Raw genomic sequence first — 25,834 nt, 5'->3', positions numbered from 1 at the left:
AGTGTATGTAGCCCTTGAGAAAGGTGTCTGGGTAGATGCACAAGACAGAGATTCATGACTTCGCGCCAGTGGCCAATGGGCAGCGCTGAAGTCTGTGCACCTGTTCAACCCAACTCTAAATGTAAAGGAGCCTCGAGCAGTTAAAGCAGCTCAGATCGGTTGGGTGACACAGTACCCTGAACTATGCCAGCTGAGTCACTAAAATTCAGACCGATTTAGAAACATCTCCAGTGAACACCCCCCACCCCGCCTCCGCTTCATTACATCTCTCTTTTCGCTACATTTTTGTGCCATTCTGTGCATCACCGAGACATTAATCTGTAAGTAGCCTATTTGCTATATGACTGGCTATAGTACTCAAAAGTGATGTTTTGTCTGTCATGCAAATTCATTTAAAAAGATAGATGGTAAGATGAGATACAAATCTTACTACTGAAACTAAAGACCGCCCTTTACCGTAAGACACTGCATGCAGATCAATACATTCGAGAGCAAGGAGAACCTCTGAGGAAACTGTACGGAGGGCTCTATAGCATCTCTCCTGGGGGTAATATTGATTCTTTTTTAAGGGAGGTGAGTGAGGTTCATACACATATGTTGAAAACTTGTCATCAGAATGTGTGAAATTCAATTATTGCTGCATTCTAAGCAAATGTATTCTTTATCTAAGAAAATGACATATATCAGTAAAATACATTTACTTTATTAGTATAATAGATGCATATCTAAATTAATACATGAAATAATAAATATATACACACACATTATTAGTATTTACAGGTATATATTTTAATATTTAATTAATTCTAGAATTTATTACTTAATTTATTACACTTTATAAATGAATTATATTGATAATTATTTGTATGTCTGGCATTCTGACATATATTTGTATGTGTGTGTGTGTGTGTTGTGTGTGTGTATATATATATATATATATATATATATATATATATATATATATATATGTATGTATGTATGTATGTATGTATGTATATATATATATACATATATATATATATATATATATATATACATATATATATATATATATATATATATATATAGTATATTTTATTTTATGTATAATGTTAAGAGTGCAATATATACCAATAGCAATAATGATATAATTATATATATATATATATTATCATTATTATTAAAGATTCTACATATACATTGTGCAATTAAACATTAACAATGCAAAATAGAAAATCAGTTGATAAAAATACCTCGATTTTAATTATCACAGTATTTCGAAACGTGACAACATATAGCACCTATAATAAACGCGTCTGTTAAATATTCAATATTTCTAAGGTATCCACCATCTAGGCTTAACATGGTAATATTAAATCGCGCGCAGCTGCACATTAAAGATAGCCTACAATAAGAAGAAGAAAAAAAAATCTCTTTCATACAGCATTGTGCTCTGCCAGAAATAAAGGATACAACAGGAAATCTTAATGTCACATTATAACAAAGTAGGCTATTCCCCCCAAAAAAATCTTTCCATCTCCTCCATATAGCTACAGACGGACCACCGTAACACATTCACTGATAGTTATGATTCACAGCACTGGACGATTCCTATTCTATTAATTCCATTCATTCCCAGTCATAATTGCGGCTGAAAAGATTTAATTTTATGCTTATATGTCTCTCACCGCCTCGACGCTTCCATGGCCAGTGGTTACCAGTGTTTGTAGCGGAGGTGGCTGCTCCCCTTTCGCTCCGTCCGACGCCATCTTCTCACTGTAGAGGACTGTTCAAGCTTAGGCACCACGCACCACATCAAATAACGCATTCGGCACTGATTTAACTATTACACTGCTGCAAAAGAATCGCAGAGAGCCGAGAATTCATCTTCCAGCTGTAAAAACGTTAAACAGGGCTATGGGTGTACGCTGAGGGCTGGACTTTGACGGGGAGCAGGTTGTGCAGCTCAGTCCAGATGTAAACCTGAAAAGAGGTGAAACCTACAGCCTTTGAGGGAGTGACATGAACGCGATTCTATTTTTGCACTGCTTGGGTTAACCTCTCTGTCGCCAGTGGATTTTGTATTTGAAGATGTGTTAAAGATGAAGATGATGAATGGAATTTAATGTTATGAGATACCTTTGATTTATTAACACGCATAAAGAAGTCGTTCAAAATGTGGGCTCAATAAAGGGCTGGTTTGGATTCCTCTAGATCTATGTAACAAATTCCAAGAGAGGAATGATACATTGAACAGTTCTTTTCGTATAAAACTTTAAAAAGGGATGGAAGGGAAACGGATTGCTATTCCCCACATGAATAGTACAATTTTATTTACATTTAGTGTTTGTGTGGACTGGAGCATGTAAAGCAGACTGCACTTCATTACATAACTTTATGAAGGCTGCCCACACAGGTGAGGAGACAACAGAACAGCAAACAACTCAAAATGACAAAGGGAATGATGGTGAAATGAATAATGCTTCACTGAGTTTGCCACACATATATTTGCTTAGAAATCAGTCACTTGAAAGTCGCAGGTCAAATCATTTGTGGGTAAAATCATGACAGGGCAGAACATTCAAATTGAGGCAAAACATAAAATACAAAGTTAGAGCTCTCCTATTAAACATTAATCTTAAAAAGATACATATACATTATTATTATTATTATGAAAAAGACATTTTCTGCTCACATTTCTTCTGTGTTGCTTTAAAAAAGGATAGGGGAGCAATATTTACCTTGATGATTTAAGAATTTTCTAAGAATAGATAGATAGATAGATAGATAGATAGATAGATAGATAGATAGATAGATAGATAGATAGATAGATAGATAGATAGATAATTTCAAAGAATTGCATATTACTTTGCATGTAACTCTTTAAACCACTTAAGAAAATGGAACAGATTTGATCTTTTGATCGCCCCCTCAGCTGATAGCTTTTATATATATATATATATATATATATATATATATATATATAAACAACAACAACAAAAAACACTGAATATAAGTTATTGACTAAATGCTAGCCTATAAATGCATTACACACGTGCATACATTGAATAATTTGGTCAAATTTATTTATGGTTTAAAGTTCAATTCAGAACAGAAACAGCATGGGTCGATTAACTTTAATACAACATGTTATTCATTATGCAGAGTCTGGAGAGTCACATGACTCACCCATGTGTGGGAATCAACCAATCACAGCGTTTGTTTGGTTTTTCATGATATTCGTTACTCAGTTGCACACAGCTCTACCTTTCATTGTTCTTCAAAAGGCAATAACAGTCTTAAGAAAACTCTTGTTAAAAGAGCTCATTCTTACTATCAGCTGTCAGCTTATGAATTGACGGTGGAGTTTTATTTGCCTTCGCCATAAAAATGAGCCTGGCACCGCACAGCGGATCTGCTCTGTGACTGCGCCGGATGAATCGTATGTATCTATTTTCACGTCGCTGTTAAAGACATAGTTCAGCCAAAAAGAAGATTTTTTTATCATTTACTCACCTTCATGTTGTTTGAAATCTGTTTGAATGTATTTTTTTCAGTGGAGCACAAAAGGAGATGTTAAATAAAATGTTAGGGGCTGACAGACTCGCGAAAGTGTGATGTTTCTCAAAACCTATTAAAGAACTGCTGTCTAGGTAAACAATTCACTGTTTTGAGACAACCAAGCTCTGAACTTTTACAGATTCAACATGAGCAGCAGTGCCAGTTCAGGAGAATCCCTGCAGGAAGCAGATTCCACAATAATCTCACAGAAAGCAGTTGTGAAGAATTACAGCATGATGACTCCTGCAGAGAAACTATCGCTTTGTGAGAGACGGGCTCAGTCTTTGGCTGATAGCGAAGAGGTACACATGGAATAATCTTATACCCAGAAATACATAACTCAGACTCTAATTTTATTCTTATGTAACCTTATTAGTGCACCAACATTCAGTATGATCCATTATGAATTACATAAAGCACCCCAGGCATGTTCTTATTCTCCAGTACATCAAGAACCAAAGGTCTGGTTTAAAAATACAGCTAGACACTCACTGATCATTATATTCATTGTACGTTTTGTTTCATTTCTCTAGTTTAATGTTTTATGCTTGTTTGACCTTTGCAGTATGACCCCTGTATCCAAGAGCTTGTGCGTTGCCTGGCACTGAGCAAACTGGTTTATGGAAATGAGCATTTTGCAGTGGCTCAAGCTGAGTCAAGACTGGCTAAAGCTTACTTGCAATACAAAGGTAAAATTGTTAATTATTTAATGCATTTAAGAAGATAGAAGTAATGTACAGTGAGGCATTTATTAGGCAGTCGTATGTAATGTAAACTTTTACTACCTCCTAACAATCTATGACCTCATGTTTCCCAGGTTGGGCACATCAGGCACAAGAACATGCATCCCAAGCACATGAAGTACTGCGTTCCAGTCAGCAGGAGGAGAGAGTGAGCTGCCTCAACTGCTTCCTTACCATACATCAGACTCTTGGAAGTGCTGCTCTACTGCTTGGAAAATATCCTTGTTTACATAAACATCTAATGCAATCATATTCATAGAGAAGTGCATCTTAAGTGTTCAAATCCTTTATAGGGACGTTATATATTTTTGTGCGTATGACATTACTAAACTCCTCTTTTGAAGTAGAAAAAAATTATAATTCATCAAACCTTGTTGTTTCAGGTGATGTAATAATGACAGAAATATGTTAATTCGCTTAACCATTTGAACTTTAGCAGAGGCAGAGTCAAGCTTTCAGAAGGCAGAGATAGTCGTGGGAGATATTGTAGCGCAAGAAGCCATGGGAAAGGAGAACAGAGTGGACATTGAGTATGAAATATTCACAAATTTAGCAAGGTATGGGGACATTTTAATCTTAATTGTTGTAATGGCTTGCTGTGATGACATAGCGGGACTAACAAGAGATATTATCTAACATTAGATGGCTACTATATGAATTACTGCCCCTATTTTCCTTCCTTTTAAATACAGTCCTGAATATATGTTTAAGTCTGGGACTAGGAGGAAAGAGATTAATTTTGTAATTACCCTGAGAAACATCTCAATCTATTTTCCCAGTCTGTTTATTGCATAATAAACACATGCACTTGTCTACAGGCTTAAAATATGACGTGGCAACCGAGTCCACATTTATATTCACACAAAGCACTACGGTGAATCACATGCTGTGGTCTATTTATTTCTTTCAACTTCTGCAGTTTCAAATATCAGGTTCAAGTTTAAATCCATGTTTTTCCTGGCATCACTCCAAGTTGACACTGGTGCAGTTGTAAGAAAGGAAACCGTGTCATATATGCATTAGGATTTGTTGTTATGCTACATTTAGATATTGTTCTCTTTTTTGCCAAGCAAAAGAATGATTATGAACCTCTGGCATTTCATTAGGAATGCAAGCTAAAATCACCAGTATATTTTTCACCACAAGGTGGTGATCCTCATCCACAAATAAATCTTTTCAACATTACAATAGAATTGAAGCTTTATGATACATTTCACAAACTTCTGTTTCTTGATAAATAGAAACAGATTTTTTTTTTATAGTCTTATCATATTTTAAAGCTGGCACAGGTAATGTGAATGTTGCAGAAAAGCATCTCTGTAAATTTTTCATGTGATTTCCCTACATCATAAGCCGCAAAGCTTATTAACTTGAACAATTAACTTGTTCAATAGCTTGTATTGATCTTAGTGTTTATTATGGCTGGTCTCACCGGGCTTGACTGTGACAATGAGCGACTGTGGTTTGTCTGCCAGCTGTGTTTATGTTGTGAGTGCAGAGCGACAGTAGATCTCACTGGGCCATCTCAGGTTTTGATATTGCTGCTCTTTGTTATGTAAGTAAGGGCATCTGTTCTAGAGAAGATACATTGTTATACAGTAAAGCTAATTTATTATGTATTTATAATATTATGTGGGGAAATTTGAGCATCTGTAATTTTTTGCTACCCTTAGCAGATTGTGTTTTCATCAGTTTGTCAGCTGGTTTTGTTAGTCACAGAAGAATGTGCGTATGTGAGTTGTGATGAAAGCTTTCTAATTCTTCTGCCTTTGACTGTAAAGCTACTGTTGACATATTTGAAATGAGTGAACCTGCGCTATCAACACATACCTCAACAAAACCCTGAAACAATGACACAAGCTTACAGCTTTTTCATCCGGATGGAGGCTGTGAGAGAATGAACATTAGAGTCAGCATATCACTATCATACTGACATGATTCTCAACACATATTTACATCAGCCCTCGTTGAACATTTGCTGGTTTGCTGTGTATGTTTCCTTATGTCTTTTCACACTCTAAGCCCATGAGCCAACAAAGCTTAAAAGGTCAAGTGTTTCATTTTTGCTATGTTAAATCTGGGTCTTGACAAGAAAAAAATAATAGTTCACAATGTATTACTTTCTTCTGCAGAACACAAAACAGATACACTGTAAAAAAAAACTTGACCTAACTTAAAAAAAGTTAGTAAATTTGCTAATAACTGACGATTTCTAAAATCTAAAATGACCTAATGAGTAACAAGCAGTCTATTGAATTAAAAAATTCTTGTCAAGTTTAAAAGATTGTTTAGCATTTAGCAATTCTTATAGCTTTACACTTGATTTTCAAATCTCACTTTATGATAGGGGCATTATTTGTCTCTTAAAACTACAGGCAAACATTATCCAAATATATTACATCCAGCAGTTGTAATGAAATGCACATGTATCTCAACACACAAATCTCAAATGCGGAGAAGATCAACAAATGTTAATTCACCAAAAATATGAACTCTGAAACATATGACAGCTAAGCAACAATAACAACAGCAGCTACAGCATAAATCAAGCCACCAAAATGTAAAGCATTGATATTTGTTTTAATAAGTTGCCACATTATCTTTTCAAGGTGCAATGCATGCTGGGAACTTGCACATTAATAAAATGATTTATTCAGATGACTCAATATGGAAAGTTGGGAAAACATCTGGACACATTTTGAAAAAATACTTGAGTATCTAAGTAAGGTCAACACAACAATTTTTGTTAAAAACATGTTTAGAATATTCTTATCCAGTTCTCAAGAAATAAGAAACTGACTCCTCTTACTAAAACACTGCTCAAGCTACTTTTTTTTGTTTTGCAAGTTGGGATTTTTTTTTTATATTGTATTTTGCAGAAATAGAACTCTTTTTGCCCAAATAACAAAAGTGAAAGGGGTCTAAAATATTAATATTCATTGTATGGACGACACATATATTTAAAAAAAATTGCCGGTTTGGGACAACATGAGGGTGAGTAAATGACGTCAAAATTTCATTTTTGAGTAAACTATCCCTTTAAATCACGGCTCTGTAGTTTCTTTGGTAATATTATAAATTAAGTTGAGCTACACTTGGCTGGAGACTAAACTTGGAGTGCTGTTGTGCCAGCATGAAGTAATCTAAGTGTTTATTTTCAGGTTTTTTTTAAGGCGACGATGTCTTTTCTGTTGCTCTGTGTCTCTATTTATCCCTAATTTTGCCTGGCACTGCTCTCTATCAAGCCTGAAATCTTTCATACACAGTCTACGTCAGTATTGGTCTGTTAACAATTACTAAGCAGAAGGCTTGGGGGACTGCTTGGCAGTTCATGTAAAACTCCCTAATTGCATTACACCCCTGCACAACGGACATTAAATCAGATTTCTCCACGCAGATTATATCTCTCCTCCCACAGAGGATGCCTGAGAGGATGGCTGGTATTACGCTGGCGCTGTGTGGCATAATACAGGATGTGTTTAGGTTTGTGTACCCAGGCAACGCGGCAGTAGAGTTGGCACAACGCGCTGCTGGGTCCTGCTGCCCCTAAAAGGAGGCCCAGAGTCTGGAATTTTTGATGGAGCCTTGAAAAGTTGCCAGGGTGCTCCAGCGTACACACAGACGACTGAGAAAACCTTGGAGTCGTGTTTAAAATCTTTGCCATTTCGCAAATGTCGCCCTTGAGCGTTTTTCCCTGATTGCAGTAAATCCAATTGGACATTCAGATTAAGATCTTTTTGATTTCATTTAAATAAAATGGATGTTCCAGTCCTAAAATATACACCATAGATTGAAGATAAGATGTGTTTACAGCTCCATCATCATTAAATTATGCAGATATGCATGAATACTTACAAATTATGTGTAATGTCAGCCATCTATGTTAAAAATCCACTTGCTATTTTAGATGTGCACCATGGGAATCCACTAATCAAGCTTTAAAATTAGTTTTTGATGTAAGTTTTTACTAGCTTTATATTTATGGGACAAGGATGCTGGATGAGCAGGCTACTCTCTCTAAGATGGGGAAATTGAGTTAGGGATCCATTCGAGTGGATTAATCTGGAAGGACTCAAGGCTTTTAACAAGATGGATTGATGAAGCATGGGATCTCCCTGTGGTGATGGATGTCTCCATAAAGAGTAGTGCTACACACCTGCACACATCAGAGAATAGCATCATGGCATAGTTATGGACAGTGAGATCTTAAGGTCTGAAACCAAACTGAAAATCTTGTTATTTAACCCTGGTTATTAAATAGGTGGTTCACCCAAAAATGAAAATTTTATTTCTTCACAGATAGCAGACAGCAGTGAGCCTCTGCATTGTTCAGGAGTGAGACTAAATGCCTAAAGGCTGATATTGAGAGAGAAGAATCAGACCTAATAAAGACATGAGCTCTTTTGTATTGAGTTCAGAGCTGCAGGGAATGTTTGGATTTGCTGCACTCCACATCTTAATAAAAGAAACGAAAGGTCCATGAAGGTTCAGAGCTGGTGCCACCGTCCTATGCAATACACAGCAGCAGTTCTTCCTGTTTTTAACCAGTTCCCATGAACAGACTTTTCTTGACCTTCTTCCTTTCATTGTTCTGGCATTTTTGCTAATGCCTGGCATTACAAATGAGGCATTCTTATTATGATGGCATGCATAAGCGAGGTCATCAGTGTGCTGTATGTGACACTGTGGATTGATTTCATGATAAATGACATCTTTGTGTCTGTGCTGTGTTCTATAGAGTGTACCAGCGGCAGGGAAGGCCTGAGAAGGCCCTCAGTCAATGTGAAAGAGCCTTGGAGCTGCTTCAGGAAGGAACTCATCTCAGTCAGATCTGCTGTGTTTACAGAAACATGGCGGCTATTGAACAGGCACAGGGACATCTGGATAGAGCCATTGAGCATCTCCTACAGGTAAACACTGCAGGGATTATTCTTGTCCAGTCTTTCAGATAATTACACTGTACTGAAATCATATTAAACCAGATGAACTAGATCAGGGGTCACCACACTCGAGACCTGGAGAGCCGGTGTCCTGAAGAGTTTAGCTCCAACTTGCCTCAACACACCTGTCTTGAAGTTTCAAGTATACCAAACAAGACCTTGATTAGCTGGCTCAGGTGTGTTTGATTAGGGTTGGAGCTAAACTCTGCTGGACACCGGCCCTCCAGGAACAAGTTTGGTGACCCCTGAACTAGATGAGTAGCCTTATGCAGAAGTGTCAAACCCATTTTTATCATCACCTTAATCCTGCTTTAATCACCAATATTGGGGTAAACGAGGAAGCATATGTAGTTTATTATCAGAGTCCTTTATATGGCACACACATACACTAAATTGACAAAAGTATTGGGATACCTGATCATTACTATGGAGACATTAATATGGATTTGGTTTCCCTTTTTGTGGCTTTAACAGCTTCTACTCTTCTGGAAAGGCTTTTCACACGATTTTAGAGTGTTTCTGTGGGAATTGTTGCTCATTCATCCAGTAGACCATTTCTGAGGTCATGCACTGATATGACATTGGGACTTTTATGCACCATACACCATTACCCCGCTCTGTTCTGCTTTGTGGCTGAGTTGCTATATATATATATAATGTTACAGAATATTCCTATTTCAAATAAATCAAATATCAAATAATAATATATGAATAAATGCTATTCATACAAATTCCAGGAAAAAAGTATCATGGTTTCTGCAAAAATATTAAGCAGTTGTAACTGTTTTCAACATTGATAATATTATTATTATTAATAATAATAATAAGAAAAAATGTTTCTTGATCACCAAATGAATTTGTGATGATCTGGTGACACTGAAGACTGGAGTAATGGCTGCTGAAAATGTAGCTTTTCCACAGGAATAAACAAAAAATATATTAAAACGATAAACAGTAATAATAATATTTCACAATATTGCTCTTTTTACTGTATTTTCGTTCAAATAAATGCAGCCTTGGTCAGCATAATGGGTTTCTTCCAAACACATTAAAAAGTCTTAAGGACCTTGAACTTTGGAACAGTAGTGCATGAAATTAATCATTAAGAAATATTAATCAATTGGTGATATTGACAAAAAAGAATCACTCACTGCTCTTGACTGGATGACTCTAATAAGGTATCTGAAACCAAGCACCAATGCGAAGTTAGACCTAAAAAAAAAAGATTTCTATAAATCATCACATACTGTAGGCCAGACCAAGCCATAGTTGACCAGTGGTTGTGTTTTTGACATCCTCAGTCTAATGGTTTTTTAAACCTGGACCACAGAGTTATTTAAAGCCAGGAACTATTGATATTTCCCATGTTTCAGGGTGGGTGTGATATGTGATATATCTCTATTCAAGTCTCTGTATCTCTCACTCTCTCTTCAGGCTCATTCCATAGCTCTTAGTCAGAGTCCTGGGGGTCTGGAGGGGGCCCAGATCGCTCACAGCTTGGCTCTGGCCTACTCTTCCACTTCAGAGCCTCATCACAACAGTGAGCGACTGCATTCACAATAGACTGTCTGTACAGGGGATTTAATTAGGCCCAGAGCATCACACAGAAATAATGAGATCTGTTATGAAGTCAATGTTAGAATAATAAAATTAACAAATATGTATTATGAGCACAAGGCACTCTGTCATTTAGATGCCTTGCATCTGATCCAACATTTAGAGTTTGTCACTGGAGTGAATTGTGTTTAGCAGGCTATTCATAAGGAGAGCTTTGTGTTAGCTGTCCTGCATAACAAGTAGCAGTCAAGTCTTGAAGGTGACCCTCAGCTAATCAAATGAAAAATATGATGATGTGTTGGAGTAGCTCTTCACGGGGTAGTGGAGGACTCATATTGTGTAAAAAGGCATTAGAGGAAACTAAAGAAATGTGATTATGTTGATCTCTTTTCCCATTCAGTAGATTCAGCAGCACGCTTTTTTGAGGAGAGTATAAGTGCATATAGAAGTGCACTAGGCCCACAGGACACACTCACCCTATCTGCTCAAGATGACTTCAGTCATTTCCTGCTACTCACAGGACAACAGGAGGTCAGCTTCAAATTGAGATCTGGATATGGTGTATATTATAGAATAGATGTGGATCTTAAAATTTTAACTATACATACAGTTAAAAGTTTGGGCTCATTAAGATCTTTTAAGGAAATTAATACTTTTTTTTCTGCAAGGATGCATTATATTGATAAAGTATCACGTTTCTACAAAAGTATACAGCAAAACTGTTTTCAACATTGATTATAATAAGAATAGTTATTTGAGCATCAATCAGCATATCAAAATGACTTCTGACGGATTGTGACATTAACACTGAAGACTGGAGTAATGGCTGCTGAAAATTTATTAGAAACGTATTTTAAATTGTAATAATATTTCAAACTATTACTGATTTTACTGTATTAATCAGATAAATACAGCCTTGTTATGCATAAATGACCATATGTAAAAGGATTAAGGATCGATCATTTAAAAAACCCTATTGATCAACTTGGAGGATATGTTTCATATTTAGGAAGATTATAATGTTATATAATTGGGGTTATACTCTGTTTTGTGTTTCAGAGATGTGCTGAGATCCAAAGAGAGTCTCTAGCCTATAAGAAGAGCACGTTTGGTGAGCTGAGTGCAGAGGTGGCAGAAGCGCTGCAGCTGATTGGTGGAGTGGAGATGACACAGGGTCAGATGAGACATGCCCATAGGACCCTCAAGAAGGTGAATCAAATATAATGCATGATCACTATGCTGTAGGAGCTGTTAATGGATAATTATTTATGCTCAAACATTGCTGGTATATTAAAGAAATGTCCTCTCTATTTTTAAATGCATGTCATTGGTCTTATTGTTAATGATTCATTCATGTTTCTTTTTGACCTTGTAATTTTTAATCAAGATGCTATAACCTTTCAGGGAAAATGAGAGACTTCTCTTTGGTGATGTATGCAGGACTTCATTTAGTCTGGTTAAGGGCCATCCCTTTTTTATAATCGACTGCCAGCTCAGATTCAAATCTCCATCCAATCAACAATCGATGGATAGAACCAAGTTCCTTTTTCCTTCTTTAATCTGTACATCAAAATACAAAAAAACAAGATTTGTTGCTACTTCAGTTACATCTCAACTTTAAATACACATCACCAGTTTGCATAATTTAATTCTACATATACATGGAATTCCTATGGTATAAAATTGAGTTTATCAAATACAGTTAATTTTTTTTTCCTCAGGATCCTTCCATGCACAATCGCTAGAGCCTGAGCAAATGCAGTTTGCACAAAAAGAGATCTGAACAGCTATTTCGAACAGCTAGTCTCTGAGGACCTTATGTCCACAGGGCTATGTGCTAATCTTGGCGTGTAGCATGAATGATATTTCTCCTCAGAGGGGATGCTTTTTCTGATATAAGATGTTCCAAGGGATAACATTGGGTTCTTGGTCCTTCTGGATGCAGCCATTCATGTTCGTTGGTACATTGCCGAGTGCTGTTAAAAGGGCACTGAATCCAGTTAAAAGGACCTTCATGAGACCTTCCACTAGAGCTTCATGAAGTAAAGTAATATTCTAAATCGATGTCTTCTAAATTATACAACATGTACGTGTAGAATAGACATGTTGCTTTGGACAGTATATTTGTTTTGATAACTTTATTCAAAGCTTGACTATTTCTGGACTGGACAGCTCATTTCTCCGTCGATCTCCTCCTTTAGGAGTCACGCCACACTGATTTGCAATGTTATTTATTCTATTTTGAGTCATTGCTCTTAGCAACTGATGCAGTAAGAAGATCTAAAACATTATCTCTTTTATTTACATTCCGAACGTCTTTTGTATGTCCTAAATATGCAAATGGCTTGTATTCTATTTTGATATGGTCACACTGAAACCCCCTCTGAGATAATATGATGACTGTTGATCTTTGGAAACATGTCCCCACTTGTCTTTAAATGAGCACTGTTGCTATGTTTCTTTGTTGTCATATCGAAGGGCTCCATTTCGGGGATTGTGGATCAAGGGTCCCACGTTCTGCACTTCCTCAGGCTACTAACCTTTCCCCGCTACCTCTGACAGATACGAGTAGCTCATATCATGTTCTTTCTCCTGTAATCATGACAGCAGCTGCAGCAGAGCAACACACTCCCAGTTTAAACTTTGGCCTAAAGACAGGGGTTTGTGGTTAAAACAGAAGCAGGGATGTAAATAAGCAATAATAAAGTTTATTTATTTATGTGTATTGTATGTTATGTTTGCTTTTTATATTAAAGGAAGTTTTGTGTGGGCTTTAGACGCATACGCAGTCTAGTTTTTTATAATGGACGCACACACTTTTGGGAAACGCTGTAACTGTTTTCCCATTGAAGTGGGCCCCATGACATCACTTTTGCCTGCGGAAAGTGATGAAAACATGGACTGAGCCTTTTCAGTCATCAAGGAAACTTTGAACAGTACTTTCCTTTGTCTTTTTTTGGAAAGACAAAAATGTCATGTCGTCATTTCGAGTGTTTTTCTTCCAAACCGTTGCTGTTGTTGTTTTGAAGATGCCGTTGAGTGAACGAGAGAGGGTTTATTTGAGGAAATGAAGTGGCTTGGCCAGGTATGCTGTAATATCTGTGTGCCAAAGGCACTCCGCCTCTCTACTATGTTTGTGAAATCAGAGTCAGGCTGTCCACTACCTCTTGAGCCACACGCACTGCAGTAAAGCTTACTTGCTTAGTTTTTCATTTTAAGAGTTACAAATAGTTTTTTAAGTATATTGTAGATTCATATTCAAAGGCAAAGTTTTTGACTTTATTGAAGCTTAGCCAGCTCCTTATTGTTCACCAAGCTTTTCAATCTTTTATGGAAAATAATGATAATGTTCAAAAGGATGAACATTAATTCTTTAATGTCTGTTACAGTCCAGTGTTTGATTGCATTTTCTGTATTTGGCTGTTTGGGTTGTTTATGCATCATGTGTTATCAACATGTCATTTAAAAAAAAAAAAAAAAAAATATATATATATATATATATATATATATATATACACACACACACACACACACACACACACACACACACACACAGTGCCTTGCAAAAGTATTCATACTCCTTAATTTTTTTCACGTTTTGTTATGTTGCTGCCTTATATTAACTGCTTTAAATTAGTTTACACTCCATACACCATATTGACAAAGCAAAAACACAATTGTCACAACTTTGTAAATTAATTACAAATAAAAAAACTGAAATAAGTACATTGCATAAGTATTCTTAACTAAATATTTAGCTGAAGCACCTTTACAGCCTCAAGTCTTTTTTGTTTGATGCGACAAGTTTGCTCATCAGCATTTGCCAATTATCTGCTATTCTTCTCCTCACCTCTTAAGCTCTGTCAGGTTGGATGGGGGCAGATGCACATTTTCAGGTTTCTCCAGAAATATTTGATTGGGTTCAAGCTCAGGCTGTGGCTGGGCCACTCAAGGACATTCACAGAGTTGTCTATAAGCCACTCTTGGTGTGTGCTTAGGGTCACTGTCCTGCTGGAAGGTAAACCTTCTGTCCAGTCTGAGGTTCTGAATGCTCTGGACTGGGTTTTCATTAAGGCTATCTCAATATTTTGGTGCATTGAGCTTTTCTTCTACTCTGACGAGTCCCTCAGTCCCTGCCGCTGAAAAATAGCCCCACAGCATGAGACTGCTACCAGCACACTTTACTTTTGGGATGGTACTAGGAATTTAGGTTTATCAGACCAGATAATATTATTTCTCACAGTCTGAGGGTCCTTTAGGTGCTTTTTTTTTGCAAATTCTAAGTGTGTTTTCATGTGTCTACACTGAAGAGGATTGAGTCTTGCCTCACTGCCCTAAAGTCCAGATTGATGGAGTGTTGCAGTGGTGTTTGTCCTTCTGTAGATTTCTCCTATCTGCATATAAACTCATGAAGCTCAACTAGAGTGACCATCAGGTTCTTGGTCACCATACCAACCAAAGCCCTTCTCCATCAATTGCTCAGTTTGGCCAAGAGGCCAGCTCTAGGAAGAGTCCTGGTTGTTTCAAACTTTTATTCCATTAAGGGTAAAAGACTACATGCTTCTGTGACCCTTCAATGAAGCAGAATTTTTTTCTGAACTCTTCCCCAGATGTGTGGCTAGACACAAACCTGTTTCTGAGCTCTAAAGACAGCTCTTTTGACCTCAGGGCTTGGTTTTTGCTCTGATATGCATTATCAGCTGTTAGACCTTTTATTAAGACGTGTGCCTTTCCAAATCACACCCATTCAATTGAATTTGCCACAGGTTAACTTCACTCGAAGTGTAGTAACATCTACAAGCAATATGAATGCTCCTGAACTAAATTTCAACTGTCCCAGATAAGAGTATGAATACTTACGCAATGGAATCGTTTAAGTTTTTATTTTTAATAAATTTGCGAAGATGCTAAAAACCTGTTTTTTTGTTTTACCATTATGGTTTATGGAGTATAGATTTATGTGGGAAAAAAAGTCATTTAAAGCAGTTTAGCATAAGGCAGCAACATAACGTGAAAAAAATTAAGAGGTATGAATACTCTCGCAAGGCACTGTGTGTGTATATATAGATATATTATTATTATTTAAAATAGTTTTAGGTGGAGTTTAGCATGTAAATGTTTTGCCGACCACCCGTATCTGTGTCTGTTTCAGTGTCTGGATATTCAGAATATGCTATACGGTCCTCAGCACAAGAAAACCAAAGCCACACACAGAACTGTGGACATGCTGTCTCAGTGAGTTCCAGTCACACTATAGCAGGAAGTAACAGTGCACTCTAAAAATGTATTTTCAGTGCAGTACACTGACATTTCACTTGATTGTACCATGTTAGTGAGAGTGAATATTATTTATAGATGAGGCATTTAATGCTTTTATGGTCTTTTTTTTAGGTCACCAGAGGTTGGTGAGAGACGAAAGGAAAGCCATCTTGAAACAAGGCCTCCATTCTGTGCAGTGGTATCATCTGCATCTGAGGTGACATCTAGCATGTGTAACTCATAACCAGCAGATGGATCGAATGAATGTGTCATGGACCATCAGGAATGTTTGCCCTCATTCTATTTCACCAAGGGAAATCTGTGGATTGGAAAAAAACAAGGCAATATTTCTAGAACAGCATACAAGCTTCACTATTTTTAATCTCTGTTGCTGAGGCTCAGAGTGGTTGGCAAGGTGACTACCTCTGCACTTCAAAAAATGAGAACTGTCCAGCAGTGATCTAATACACCGTCACAGCGGTTTCTGCAAATACTTCCTGGCTGGAGAGCTGCAGGCCTCTCTAGCAAAGAGTTTTAGAGTCTTATGTTATTTCTGAGAATTGAACAGAACTCACAACATGAAGTTGTAAGGGTTTGTTTATTATGTTTGCATGTAAACCAATGTTCAGACAGCGAGCAGACTAGTCTTTATCTTAAGAGTACAACAGCACACACAACATCCCTTTTGTGAAATTTCATTTAGCAAAAATACATCTGTAATCTGCAATCCCACACCAATGTTTGCTATGCTATTGCTATCTTGTACAGCATATTGTAAATCTGTAGAAGCACAAAATGAGGTTGCACACAGTGTTGGTTGAGTCATAGAACCCTATGCATAGATTCAAACAAAAAAACAGCAGGTGCTGAAACACCATCTCAAGGGATGAAGATAAATGGTTAATTATGATATCAAATTTGAACTCATTCTTAATCACTTATCATGTATGTGCTAACACAGTGTTTCCCAACCTTTTTTATGTAACACAGCCTTATCATTAAGGCTCAAATAGCCCTTCAACAAGGACCAACCAGAAGTGTGTTTTATTTGCCTTATGCTGGATATCATTTTGCAAAGTCACTTAAATGTGAAAAATCATATTGTGAGCGTCAATGAAAATGAGTAAAAAAAACCTCACAAAATAAATGAGATTAAGCACCACTGGTTATTAATTTTTAGGTTTTATAAGGTTAAGAAAGTTAAATCAAATGTATCCAAACTTGGTTAAAACTCCTGGGTTCACTGTGTTAACATTATATTGAGGATCTAATTTTTAGATTAATATAATAGTTTAGGATAATACAGATATGAAACGCTAAATGAAATTGAAATGATGTTACATGCATCCTCATTCTAGATTACTCTCTTTTTTTTTAATCCCCATCACTGTTAATAGGCACAGGACAGTCACCACTGCAGCATCTGATGACGTTAACATGAATATCTGTTGAAGATAAATAGAAAAATAGAGGAAAAAGCGGATGCTTACATTTTAAATCTTCAGACTAAAGCGGTTACACTATTTTACCTGGATGTGTCAATGGCAGAGTATGAATCCTAAAAATAGACTCTCATTAGACCCCCCTTTAGTGAAGCTGAATCCTCATTCTGCGTAATAGGTTGTGACAGACTTAATGGCACCGAATAGCTATTCTGGAAGCACTTACACACTTCTGTGTAAGCTGCCTAGCACTTATTTTTAATGTGAGATTTCTACGATCACACTCCTCCCTCTCCCACTGTCTCTGTACAGTACTAGAGCAATGAAAAATGTGTTGTCCTGGAAGAGCAGGATAGCTAGATTAGTCCTCGCTGGTCTAATGTCATTTAAGGATTAAGAGATCTCTGGGAGACAGGAAGGACAGTCTAGTGCTTTTCACCTTCAGTAGAGCAATACAGTAACTGTGGCCAAATCTAGACCACTATATAAACTGATTTCATGGGCGTGATCAAAAATATTCAAATGTGTTACTGAATATATCTAAGATACTATGAATAAAGTTTTGAATAACTCACAAATAAATGGCCAATTAAAGAGAGCAGTACTCTACAATTTCTGCATTCTATTGTAAATGTCTACATCTGTTCATTCTTTAATATGATGTATCATAAAAGGCTTTTATAACATGCCAAGCTTGCTTTTGCAGTGCTGTCGAAAGTAGAACAAACTGTGTCAACAATGTATATTTTTAAGAGGATTGCTACTTGAAAGTTGAAAAGAAAACAATGTATTTCACTTTTTCTGTGCTTAGATAAAGCTGCACTATATGAAAAAGTAAAACAAAATATCCAGATAGTTAATACAAAAATATACTTCAAGATTAAAAAAAACAAAAACAGTATTAATGCGATTAGCTTTAGCTTTTTTAACACTTTAGCTACTGAATGTCAGACACACTGCTGTTTAAATGGTTGGGGGCTTTGAAAGAAGCCATTTATGCTCACCATAGCTGCATTTATTTGATTTAAAATTACAGTAAAAAAGTAATATGAATTTTTATTTTTTTTTAATTTCAAATTACTCTTTAAGTATATTTTGAGTATATTTTAAAATGTAATTTATTCCTGGGAATAAAAAAAAAATCAAAGCTGAATTTTCAGCAGCTGTAACTCCGGTCTTCAGTGTCACATCATCCTTCAGAATCATTTATTTAAAACAGAAACCAATATAAATGTCTTTACTGTCACTTTGGATCAGTTTAATGCATAATTTCTGAATAATTTTCAGAATCAGAATCAGAATGAGCTTTATTGGCCAAGTATGTTTACACATACAAGGAATTTGTTGTAGTGACAGAAGCTCCACAGTGCAACAGAAAGACAGTTTTAATGTTACTGACCCCAAACCTTTGAACAGTAGTGTATAGTCATGATGGACCATGGATTTTGGATTATGGTTTACAACGCCTTATTTAATTTGTCCAATTGATAACTAATTATGTGACTGACATGATATTTTGTGTAATTTCAATGTTATTTCATTATGATATCACTCTTTGGGGCTTTCGAGATAAACAGTTGCGATTCTTTTCTCATGACAGACCTTCAAGTGGGGGTCAATCATCTGGGTCTGTGAGAACTCAGTAGCACTGCCACCTCTTTGTACTTCGACGGCTCCTCCGCTTGCTGATGCAGAAGAGCCGTTGTTCACGTCCATCTGAAAAGTGAAGGATTTCTCACTAGGGCCCAGCTTGATGTGTTTTTCTGTCTTGGAAACCTCATCGGTTGAGCTCCATTGTTGGATCTCTTCGTCGCCAGTCATCCATGGAATTCCCTCCATTTGAAGCTCCTCTTGGGATATTTTCATGGTGTATCCTACTCCAGCTCCTCCACCGATAGCCTGCTGGAGCTTTGGGTGGGATGAGCTTAGTGCTGCCATTATCTGCTCTTCAGATAGATCATCTCCTTCTCTTTCCAGCAACCCAGACTCCTCCAACGTCTGGGAAACATTAAGCTCTGCCACAATGGTCATGGTTCCGTTGTCTGTAACTTGTTCTACCTTTTTAATGTCCACAGAGACATTTTCTGGAGTCTCTCTACCTTTCGTAAAAAAGGCCAGCTCTTCCTTGAGGGCTCCAGATACAGTGTCTTGGATTTGCTCTAATGCTCCTCTAAGCTGCTGTTCAGGGTCCAGTGAGTCCTCGCTCAGGATCCCCACAATAGACTGTTGCAGTGTGGAAGAGACATGCACCTCCTCTTCAATTATGCAGTCTTGGATATTGTCTCTCAAAAACGAGTGTTCGTATTCAGGTGATTCTCTGTAACTGTGACCTTCAGCAGTGGGCTGTCTGGAGTCATCTTCCTGGTAATATCTTTCATCAGACAGATCATCGACAACTCCATAATGGCTATAAGACATAAACCTCCCACCCTCCTCAGACTCTGACATATCTTCAGGAGTGGAGACGAAGTACTCTTGTGAGTCTTGGCCATGCGAGAAGTAGGGTAAGCTTTCATCTCTGGTAACTTCCCGAACCTGCACAGAGCCACTGTTTCCATATTGTGAGGCTTCAGCAGAACCACTCTCATCGGGTTTCATGGTCTTATGGTCACTCTCTAACTCCTCGATTTGGAAGAACATTGATGAGGGATCGATGTTTGGTTGTTTAGACTTAATCTCTACAGTCTCCTCGATTTCAATTTCACCTTCCTCATCAGACTCCACTGGTTCCTCGATTATCTCCACATTTACTAACCTATTTTCCAAATTCTCACCTTGCAGGCCAAGACTCAGCAGGTTCTCGATCATGGTTCCTGTTGGGGTTCCTTTGATGTTCTCCAGGGTGACTTTCTTGACTCCCTGGCTGAGAAGTTCCTCCAAGGCAGAATCTTCAAACAGGTCCACTTCCTCCTCGACTTTAGATTGTAAGACAATCTGAGTCTTGGTGGTTCCATCCTCTTGCTCTGTTTTCTCCACATGATATGTGACTTTTGAGTCAGGGGATGAGCTGAACTTAGCGTCTAAACCAGCTGGTTTCATGACCTGCTGAATGATTTCCTCCATAGAAACTGCATCTAAAACTATTTCCTCACCTACAAACACCTTATGCCCTACATTTTCAGACTCTTTCTCATCATTAGCTATTGATTCTTTCACATCCCTTCTTTCTTCTTCCATTGTTACCTTGTATTTTTCTTTATCTTGTTTGGAATCCATTCCCTTTGCTTTTGGTTCAACATCTTTATGGCTTTTTTCTTCAGTGGTGGTCTTGCTCAAGCTCACAGGAGGTGATATCACTTTCACTGGCTTTGGTTTCTCTATTTTTGAGGCAGTAGAGCTCTGTGTACTTTCGATTCTAGAGGGGGTATGATCAAGTGAGCCCTTTGAAGAGTGCTGTGAAATCTCTTTTCTCTTTATTCTCTGATCTGTCTCCTCTCTTTTTATCTCAACAGAAGGGACTCCAGATTTCGGGGTACTGGAAGCAGCTGCCTGCGCTGCTTTGGTGAAGGAAATCATGTCCCTTCTTGAAGCAGGACTTTGCTGAGCACAATTTGATACACTGATAGGCACAATCCTGGAGGGTTCATAAGAATGAAACTGACTTGATGTAGATGAGGTTCTCAGGCTGGAAATTGGTTCCATATATTTAACATCTGTAAAGGCTTTTTTTCTTATATCTGGTCGACTTGCCGAATTGACGGACACTCTTGGAGTGTAAGAGTGGGCCGGCATTTTTATATCTACAGATACAAACAACAAACAGTAGATAGATTAAAATTAGGATGCTAAACATTTTAATTTCTAACATCTCTATATATGAAAAATTCATAATTATTTAATGTTTGAATTGTGGAATAATTCAAATAATGGTAATTCACAGATTTATTAAAATTGCAGTGTTGTTAACAGCATTATTTCATTCTGAATGACACAAGCAAATACCTATTATTCTTTCTCTTGAATGCTGAGTAGACCACGTTTGAGCATGTCTTCCTTCTTCTTCCAAGAGTGCCCTAATAACAATGGCAATTCCAAAGGTTAAACAGGCATATTTAAGGTCAGTCTAATTACAGTAAGCAGAACATTCAGTATCATGAACAAAACCTCAGTACTTCTTTTTCACCTCTTTTGAGACTGCTGACTACCTCCGTGCTCTGCCATGACCACACAAAATGTCAAAAAACACTGAGGGCAACCAGAAAACCTACCAGGCCCATGGACCTTGCCTTAAGCAGAAACACAGTTAAGATCACTACTAACACTCTAATCTCCACTATTATGTTTAATTGGTTAAACTGGTCCTTGAGCACTTTAAACCTACCTTGACAATGATTTTACATGAAAAATATGTTGGAGAACCAAATCGAAGCAGATTTTGTGGAACTACAAGCAGTATCCCTGTGAAGGTCCCCTGTGATTCCTCTGAAAGACTGAACTAAAAATAACTGCCACAATGGGCCCTGTCAGTTTTCATTATGGCTCGCGATGTGCAGTTTTAAACAGACGAATGGAAAGACACTTCAGTAGTATCAAAAACACTGAAACTATACAAACAGACCATCTTCAGGCAAAAGAGACCAACTTAACTTTTGACTCTAAGAATAAATGATGTTTGACAAATGGCATATTACATATATACTACATGCAATGGTGGATCTGCAACACATTATGAAGTGGGGTTACATAAGTTGCAGGTAAAACAACACAAAAATAGTTTAATCAAGATTCGTAATCTATTTTTGTATGGCTTTGTGTAATAAATGCTAATCTTTCATGTGCATTAGCTAATGCATCAGACAGCTTTACAATAGAATGAAAATCATAAATCAGCTTCAATGTTAAATGTACAGAGATTAAATCATAAAAACAGAGGAGTTAACCACTCTAACAAGGAAAGAGGGGTGGGGCTGTATGCAGACTTGCCAAATGGGCGGCCATTAGTCGCTCTGTTGCTGCAGTCACTAAAAATACATCTACGAGGATCGTGTTGGGGGTGTGAGGCTGTCAAACTTCACTACACATTTGTCTAAACAGACAACAGTCCAATGCGTATATTCACACTACTGCATGAAAAAAGTTTTAGATAGCCAACATGTTTTTAGAATAGCAGAATAAGGGGCCGTTCACTTTTTGCATTTACAAATGTGTGACATAGGAAGTGGAATGGAAGCTCTTTTAACTTAAGCGCCATACATGAGTTGCTGCACAAGATCACAGCACAGTGGTCCATCCAGCATGTCCATCTAGCACATTTTGATAGAAATACAACAGAAAATCAGTGCAGTGGAATGTAAAAAAAAAAAAAAAAAAAAGTTCTGCGTGAACAACCCCTAACAATGAAATATAAACATAAGACATTATAATAGCTTTCAAAGACCCCTGCACTAGTCCTTAGATCTGTTATGCCAGCCAAAGTCCATGAAGCAGAAGTAATTTTGGTATTAATATTTAATGTGACCAAGAGAATGTGGGAGGAGACTCATTTTAAGGGCACAGAAACAGGTAATTCATCCAACAAATCTTGGTTCCGATCAATAAAAAATTTAAAAAAGACAAAAAAGTCCTCAACAAATATGAGTTTGAGGGATCTTTCAAAACCGGATGGATGGTAGAAGACCTCTGGAATCAATGGACGTGTGTGAATTATCAGTAAAAGAAAAAAATTCTTGTGCTGATATGGACTATATGCCTTGAAGGCACTACATGGTCATTTAGGGAGAAGCAGCATTTAACTGATTTTGTAGAAGTTCTACCTGTATGCAGCCACCTCCAGAGCAAGGCCCATCTTGACCTGTAAGAGATCCTGGTGGTCCTTCAGCTTCTCCGAGATGGTGTTAGATAGCATTCTGCGCTCATACTCCAGTTCTTCAATGACAGCCTGCAGGACAAGAAGTTAGTTCTATTTGCTCTAAAGATAAAAGGCTAGTGTTTCTTCTGAAGGAATCTCTGAAGGAAGTGATTAGACCGCCATTGGTAAATTTAAGTTTAATTGATCTTTCAAACTCAGTTATGCCTTTTCAATAATGCACTGAGTAGTATACCATTTAAACTATGAAACCTATTTTTATCCCATTGCTCTTTCAGAAGGGTGTCCACTTGCATCGTATTGATCCAAAGTTTATATTTGGGGGCTACTCTTTGTGTAATGCACCTGTTTGAAAGCTCTTACAACATCACCCCCTGATGAAACCTTATTATTTATTTAAAGAGACAGGTGTTTTTAATGACCAAAAAGTTGTCTGCTTTAAAGTTAATGCACAAATCAAATACACAATATGCTAAATTAATTTATATTCTCCTTTTACTCCAATGGCTCCACATCCTCCATCACATAGGCTACTTATGATCTCAAGTGGTGGCATAAATGTCACCTCTTTTAAATATTAGCTACGTTTGCCCTGCATATTAGTATTACATAGCACTTAAATATTTAGCCTTGAATAATTATATCAGTAAATGTTCATCTGTTATGGTTTTGGAGTCTGAATATTTGGCACTCAATAGGCTAGTTGTAGTAATATGTTAAGACTGACATCCTTATGCAGCCCATTCTATTTAGCCCACAGTGACACAACACTTTACTGATGCTTGCACTTTGCTTCAGTGACTGCTCATTTGTAATTCTCCCTGGAGAGCGGCAATTATGAGATAAACCATTAATGCTCAATCTTTCCAAAGCACATTGAGCTAGAGATGATAAACATGGATATTGGCAGTGCGGAAGTGCTCCTCACTTGAGCTCCTAAGGGGCCCATTGAAAGAACAGGTGTTGGGATATATATTTCCACTATATGTGTGTTTTGTTATCTTTTACTTTACTCTTAGAAGAATTGTGTGGTGTGATGTGATATATCCTCAAAGTCCCCTTGGCAAAACAGTTTTATAATATTATATTTTCATATTTATGAAAATGTTTTAAAAAATATATATATTAAATCTAGGCTATATTTAAAAAATGTAGGCTATTTTAAAAAATAATGTTTTACCTCTAAGGTGGGCCAGTTTACCATTTTATGTTTAAAACGACATACTTTTTATTTGCAAGTTAATTTCATCAAATAGGTATCAACAAAAACATGTTATTTTTTTGCATTACAGAAACAAGCATTAATGTTTTTTTTGTTTTTGTTTTTTTAAAGTCACGGGACACCAGTGTGTATATTACGTGCCATGCCTTGCTGCTGTCACTAGTACTGCGCACAGTGGGTGTGGCGCTGTTTTTGGAGGAGCATCCTTACGCAATCCCTGTTTTCACCAAAAAGGATGCCAGGAAATCTGTGGCAATGTGGTTCTTGGCTTTTTATTAATAGAGGACCTTGTGTTTGGCTTTGACACCCACCTGATAATTGCAGATTTCAGCTCTGAAATTTTCTTGCATATTCATGAGCTGCTCCTCAAGGTTCAACTGCATTTTGGTTTGTTTCTCAATCTCGTCACGCACCCTCTTGAACTGTGAAGCATATTCCCTCTTTTCCCTCTGAATGTCGTCCAGCCTCGCTTGGTCTGCTTTTATAGACTCTTCGATTCCCTCTACTTTTAGGCGGTACATGTCCAAAGTCCCATGCCAGCTTTCAGTGAAGTTGGCCGCATACTCCTGCACCTCTTCCATCGTAACTGCTGGAGGTGCGTGATACGTTTGAGTCACGACGCGCACAGTTCGGGAGTGCACCTGGTCCCTCAGGTGGGCGACTTCCTTTCTGTGGGCATCTTCCAAAAACTTATATTCGTTTTCAAGCTCAATGAGGCGATCTTCCAAAGCACAGTTGGTCTTAAGAGCATTATGGAACTGCCTCTCGCAGCCTTTGAGCTCCGCGTCGACGCCTTTGCTCACCGAAGTCTCCTCTGAACGCATCGCTTGAAGCATCTGAAGTTCATTGCGCAGCTTCTGTCGCTCCATCTCTGCTCTGCATTTCTCGAAAGATAAACGCTCCACCAGTCTCCTCATTTCCCGTAGCTCGGACATGTGTTTGTTTTCCCATTCTCCAGACCTGTTTTTCCTGATGGAATTAATTTCGCTTATCAAGCTGGTATTTTCTTGCTCCAACTGTTTTGCGCGCATTAGGTACTGACCGAGTCTTTGGTTGAGCTCCTGCAGCTGGAGCTTCTCGCTCTCAAACGGTTCCCTCATTCGAAACATTTTCCTTTGTAATTGTGTGAATCTAATAGCTTTGGTTCACGCTTAAATGTGCTAAGCTTATCAGTTATTTTGTTGTCATCAGTGTTCTGCGTCGGAGGCAGAGTCGAACAAGTGCGGAGGATTTGAGCTGATCCCATGTCCCGTTAGCGAGTCCTACTATGGTGACGGTTGAGCTTATGAATGTTAATTACGCAACGCGACGTTCGTCCAGTAGGG

The 25,834-nt window shown here is 37.5% G+C and overlaps 3 protein-coding genes across 5 annotated transcripts in view; 1 reads left to right on the top strand and 2 right to left on the bottom strand.

Annotated features, from left to right (window-relative positions):
• LOC306843234 (cortactin-binding protein 2-like) overlaps positions 1-1,974 on the bottom strand; it is a 54,369-nt gene extending 52,395 nt beyond the window's left edge. Inside the window, exon 1 of the mRNA XM_079374576.1 lies at positions 1,668-1,974. Coding sequence (XP_079230702.1) covers positions 1,668-1,748 — 81 coding nt within the window. The 5' untranslated portion in view covers positions 1,749-1,974. The remainder of the gene's footprint in view (positions 1-1,667) is intronic.
• Positions 1,975-3,172: 1,198 nt separating this feature from the next.
• LOC306843233 (tetratricopeptide repeat protein 23-like) lies at positions 3,173-18,110 on the top strand. 2 transcript variants are annotated; one of them, XM_079374574.1, is made up of 11 exons: positions 3,173-3,421; positions 3,680-3,842; positions 4,106-4,229; positions 4,358-4,499; positions 4,715-4,840; positions 9,022-9,193; positions 10,658-10,763; positions 11,181-11,311; positions 11,840-11,989; positions 15,933-16,015; positions 16,172-18,110. In XM_079374574.1, exons 2-11 carry the CDS (start codon positions 3,687-3,689, stop codon positions 16,281-16,283), a joined length of 1,302 nt encoding a protein of 433 aa, XP_079230700.1. In that variant the 5' UTR covers positions 3,173-3,421; positions 3,680-3,686; the 3' UTR covers positions 16,284-18,110. The 2 variants fall into 2 exon arrangements, with proteins under 2 accessions (XP_079230700.1, XP_079230701.1); XM_079374575.1 differs by having other exon boundaries at positions 3,191-3,421; positions 11,184-11,311; positions 16,172-18,109.
• Positions 16,619-25,778, bottom strand: LOC306843232 (synemin-like). Of its 2 annotated transcripts, XR_013781820.1 has the most exons (5): positions 24,821-25,778; positions 23,235-23,359; positions 21,424-21,494; positions 18,855-21,221; positions 16,619-18,753 (listed from the first exon to the last, which is right to left on the bottom strand). XR_013781820.1 is itself a non-coding variant. In XM_079374573.1 (4 exons), the coding sequence occupies exons 1-4, from the start codon at positions 25,616-25,618 to the stop codon at positions 19,030-19,032; spliced, it is 3,186 nt and encodes a 1,061-aa protein (XP_079230699.1). In that variant the 5' UTR covers positions 25,619-25,778; the 3' UTR covers positions 18,061-19,029. The 2 variants fall into 2 exon arrangements, 1 of the variants encoding a protein (XP_079230699.1); XM_079374573.1 differs by having other exon boundaries at positions 18,061-21,221.
• Between the last annotated feature and the right edge of the window lie 56 nt (positions 25,779-25,834).

This window comes from Barbus barbus (genome assembly GCF_936440315.1).
Source record: "Barbus barbus genome assembly, chromosome: 23".
Taxonomy (NCBI): Eukaryota; Metazoa; Chordata; class Actinopteri; order Cypriniformes; family Cyprinidae; genus Barbus; species Barbus barbus.
This window is presented reverse-complemented; position numbering and strand designations above follow the sequence as displayed.